Source organism: Oratosquilla oratoria, chromosome 12 (genome assembly GCF_046742065.1).
Source record: "Oratosquilla oratoria isolate Oo_2021 chromosome 12, ASM4674206v1, whole genome shotgun sequence".
In the NCBI taxonomy this organism is placed as follows: Eukaryota; Metazoa; Arthropoda; class Malacostraca; order Stomatopoda; family Squillidae; genus Oratosquilla; species Oratosquilla oratoria.
The window spans coordinates 67181038-67184660 of record NC_134788.1 but is presented as its reverse complement, the minus strand read 5'-3'; the positions used below and the strand labels follow the sequence as shown (position 1 = coordinate 67184660).

At 45.7% G+C, this 3623-nt stretch overlaps 1 protein-coding gene across 1 annotated transcript; it reads right to left on the bottom strand.

Annotated features, from left to right (window-relative positions):
• On the bottom strand, positions 1 to 3345 carry LOC143030856 (BTB/POZ domain-containing protein 6-like). The gene is made up of 4 exons (XM_076194077.1): positions 3098 to 3345; positions 1821 to 1916; positions 1455 to 1594; positions 1 to 1332 (listed from the first exon to the last, which is right to left on the bottom strand). Exons 1-4 carry the CDS (start codon positions 3308 to 3310, stop codon positions 1023 to 1025), a joined length of 759 nt encoding a protein of 252 aa, XP_076050192.1. The 5' UTR covers positions 3311 to 3345; the 3' UTR covers positions 1 to 1022.
• Positions 3346 to 3623: the final 278 nt, after the last annotated feature.

The following is a 3623-nucleotide window of genomic DNA, read 5'->3' as shown; positions in this document are numbered from 1 at the left end:
TAGCTCTCGAACAACTGGAAGCATCCAACACGACACATCTATTATTTAAAAATTTGACATACTTTTATGAGAACCCAATTCTATTAATATTGTTTTTCAATATCATATGCTCAAAATTAATTTGTGTACATTCCAGGAAATTAATTTCATATAATTAGATTTGAATGGTGGTTACCCAAACTTAGGTTTGTCAGACGTACGGCAAATTATCTTTCGTCTTTATTAATACGCATGAGACACAAGTGCGTAACAATACACACATATATTTGTATATATATATATAATTTGTATAATTAGGTGTGTTTTAGTAAGGCAGGTACATACGTATACCAACGGCTTTTCCCCCATTGTGACGATTTCTGCACCTTGGAAATTACTTGAACTAAAGGATCCGAATACAGCAAATGAAACGCTTCCTTAGGACTGAAACTGCCTCTCTTAAAGACACCTGATTATATGAATAATAATAACAATGGCGGCATCGATGATGATGGTAATAAAACCGCTCTTCGCCAAGCGATTCTATTTGGCTTCGGGTCTCCGCCCGCTGTGCCCCCTTCCTCCCTCGTTCGTGCAAAAATGGGCGAAACCCAACCCAACCCGCCCACTCCTCCTTCGCCGGACGGCCGGACCCGGGGTGGTGTGCAGCGGCGGCCAAACAGGGCTTTCCTCTCACTCACAGCCAGAGCTTCCAGACTTGCACACATACAGGGCACACTCACGACCACGCCCTCCACGCGTCAGGGTTACATTCCCCACCCTCTGACTTCCGCCATCTGCCCCATTCGCAACTACTTCCGTTTTGGGGATAAACCATACATGATATCTTTTGCCCCTCTCAATGGCAGCAGACGGTGCAAAAACGAATTCAGGACCTTCAGAGACTGCCTCGCTTATTAGAACACAGCCCCCATCAATATCCACTATCGCAAGGGTGCCAGCACCTGGTGAATCCAGGCGATGGACACAAATATTCCTATCACTCGAAAGCAAGACAATCAAACAATGACGCACATGCGACTTCAATGTCTGTCTCCATCCGGGGAAAGGTGAAAGCGGGAAAGCCGCTCTTTCGGGGGTTGCCCCCTCCTTCCTCCCCTGGCAGGATGCAGTGGCGTGGTCCTCGGGAGCGTCGAGGGGTCGGCGCCCCGGATGGCCGTCAGGATGTGGATGCACTCCGTGTGGGTCAGCACGACCGAGCCGATCACGTTGTCAACGAACTCGTCACAGGACATGTCGAGGAACCGCACCTCCCTCAGCAGGTCGTCCCCGATCTCCTCCCGTAGTGCACTCCCCGACGGCTCCTCCTGCTGGCCTAGCTGGGCTTTTCCCCTGCGACCAAAAAGAGGCACAGAGAACACTTTAGTGCGCGGGCTTGATGAGCTACTACGAAAACAAACACTGCGCAAAGGGCGGAGAGTATTGTATTGGTCGCCACGAGTGCGAGTACTTACCAGGCAATCAGTCCTCTGAAGGGGACAGCCTCGGAAGAGAAGGCCAGCGTATCGTCCGTCAGCAAAGCTCTTAAGCTTTCCTTGCTCAGACGAGACACGGTCTCAGGCAGCATGACGGCGTCGGGGTCGCGGTCCAGTATCTGTGGGTCAAAGAGGTCATGCTTCTGAACATGTCGACGAATCCAAGGGACGGGCGACAACTGACGCGACCGAACGTGCAATGCCGCCGTGCTTCCTTACGCTCTGATGCAAAGCGAGGCGTCTTTCAACCAAGAGGGCTTTGGACACTAACTCCAAGAAGTGTAGATATCACCATTTTACCCAAAAGAAACACCAGCCACGACATCAGGAAACAGACCCACGTACCTCTTTGCACTTCTCCTTCAGCTCCGCGTCCTCATACAGGGCCAAAGTCTCCAGCACTGCCGGCATCGTCTCCGCCTTCCCGTTGGAAGCGATGTACTGAAAATAAAAAGAGAGAGTTTGCCTAAGCAAGTGTGAAAAGTCGAGTGTATCATGTTTCGCTATTGCAACTTTGTCCACAGAGAGGCCCGTCTGCTGCCGTGGTGTTCAATAATGACGACCAAAACAAGGCATCGTCCAATTGCCACACATTTACACACAACACACTCAACCAATCATCTGGTCTTGCTCACCGTACTATCACAACAAAAGAAGAGAAAGCAGACGAAGAGGAAGATGAAGAAGAAGACGAAGAAAAAGACGAAGACGAGGAAAAATAGACGAAAGAGGAGGAAGAAAATACAATGACGAAGAAGAATACGAACTAGAATACGAAGACTAATAAGAAAACGAACACGAAGAAGAAGACAAAGAAATAAGATTAAGAGGAAGAAGATGACGAGAAAGTAGGAGGAAATAAAGAAGAAACAGAAGAATAAGAACAAGAAGACAAATAAGAACACGAAGAAGAGGAAGGAAAAGACGAACAAGAAGGAGAAGACGAAAAAGACAGAAGACAGAGGAGGAGGAAAGGAATAAGAAACAGATGAATAAGTAGAAAAAGCAGAAAAAGAAGAAAACGAAGAAGACAAAGGAGAAGACGAAAACGAGAAAGAAAGAATAAAGAAGAAAATGAAGAAGATGTAGACGAAGAAGAAGAAGACGAGGAAGAATATGAAGAAGAAATAGAAGACGATTAAGAAGACGAGGACGAAGAAGACGGAGACGAAAAAGGCAAAGAAGATGGAGACGACGAAGAAGAAGAAGACGACGAAGAAGACAAAGAAGATGAAGAAGAAACGAAGAAGACGAAAGAGAAGAAAAAGACGAAGAAGACGAACAAGAAGAAGACGAAGAAAATGAAGCCTATGAAGAAGACGGAGACTAAGAGTAAGAAGACAAAGAAGAAAATGACGAAGAAGACGAAGAAACAAAAGAAGAACCATAACAAAAAATAGGAAAAGAAAAACAGAATAAGAGACATCAGAAGAAAATGCAGAAGAGACAGAAGAAACAATAAAAAGAAACTGAGAAAGATTATACAGAAGAACCAGAAGAAAAAAACATAAGAAAAACAAGACAAAAATAAAAGGAAAAAATAGAAGAGGAAGAAGAAACAGAAGAAGAGAGGTAAAACTGCTGTGGAGAAAAAAGCAAGGGCAACTGGCCTCCCCACATACCTGCACACAATTTTTCATCGCTGAACCCATCCGGTACTTGTGGGCCAGCTTGTACACCTCGAGAGCCTCCTCCACCGACTCCAGGTCAATCCGGTTCAGGTACATGTGACCCAGTAGCTTCCGGAAGAACTGACGAGGGTCCTCTGGAAGGGTGAGTTCCTTACTGGTAGCCAGGGGTCCATTCAGCATGGCGAGGAACACGGGGGAGCTCATGGACAGAACCAGTCTGTGGGCCTGAGTGACTCGCGTATTAACCCATTAAACTCCGATGACAAGATGTCTTCTTGTCATTTGGTCAAATAAAACAAAAAATCATAAAACACCAAAATGTTTGATCAAACACCAGAAAAATATGACGTCAATCCTCGCTTCGCTCGCAGCGAAGCGAGGACTGACGTCATATTTTTCTGGTGTTTGATCAAACATTTTGGTGTTTTTTATGATTTTTTTGTTTTATTTGACCAAATGACAAGACATCTTGTCATCGGAGTTGAATGGGTTAAGTCCAAACAAAGCCTTCCTCTGG

Coding starts and splice junctions, on each gene's coding strand:
- LOC143030856 (XM_076194077.1), bottom strand. CDS start 3,310: ATGAGCTCCCCCGTGTTCCTCGCCATGCTGAATGGACCCCTGGCTACC. Junction 1,917..3,097: donor CGATGAAAAATTGTGTGCAG/GTATGTGGGGAG, acceptor TTTTATTTTCAG/TACATCGCTTCCAACGGGAA. Junction 1,333..1,454: donor TTCAGAGGACTGATTGCCTG/GTAAGTACTCGC, acceptor TTTTGGTCGCAG/GGGAAAAGCCCAGCTAGGCC.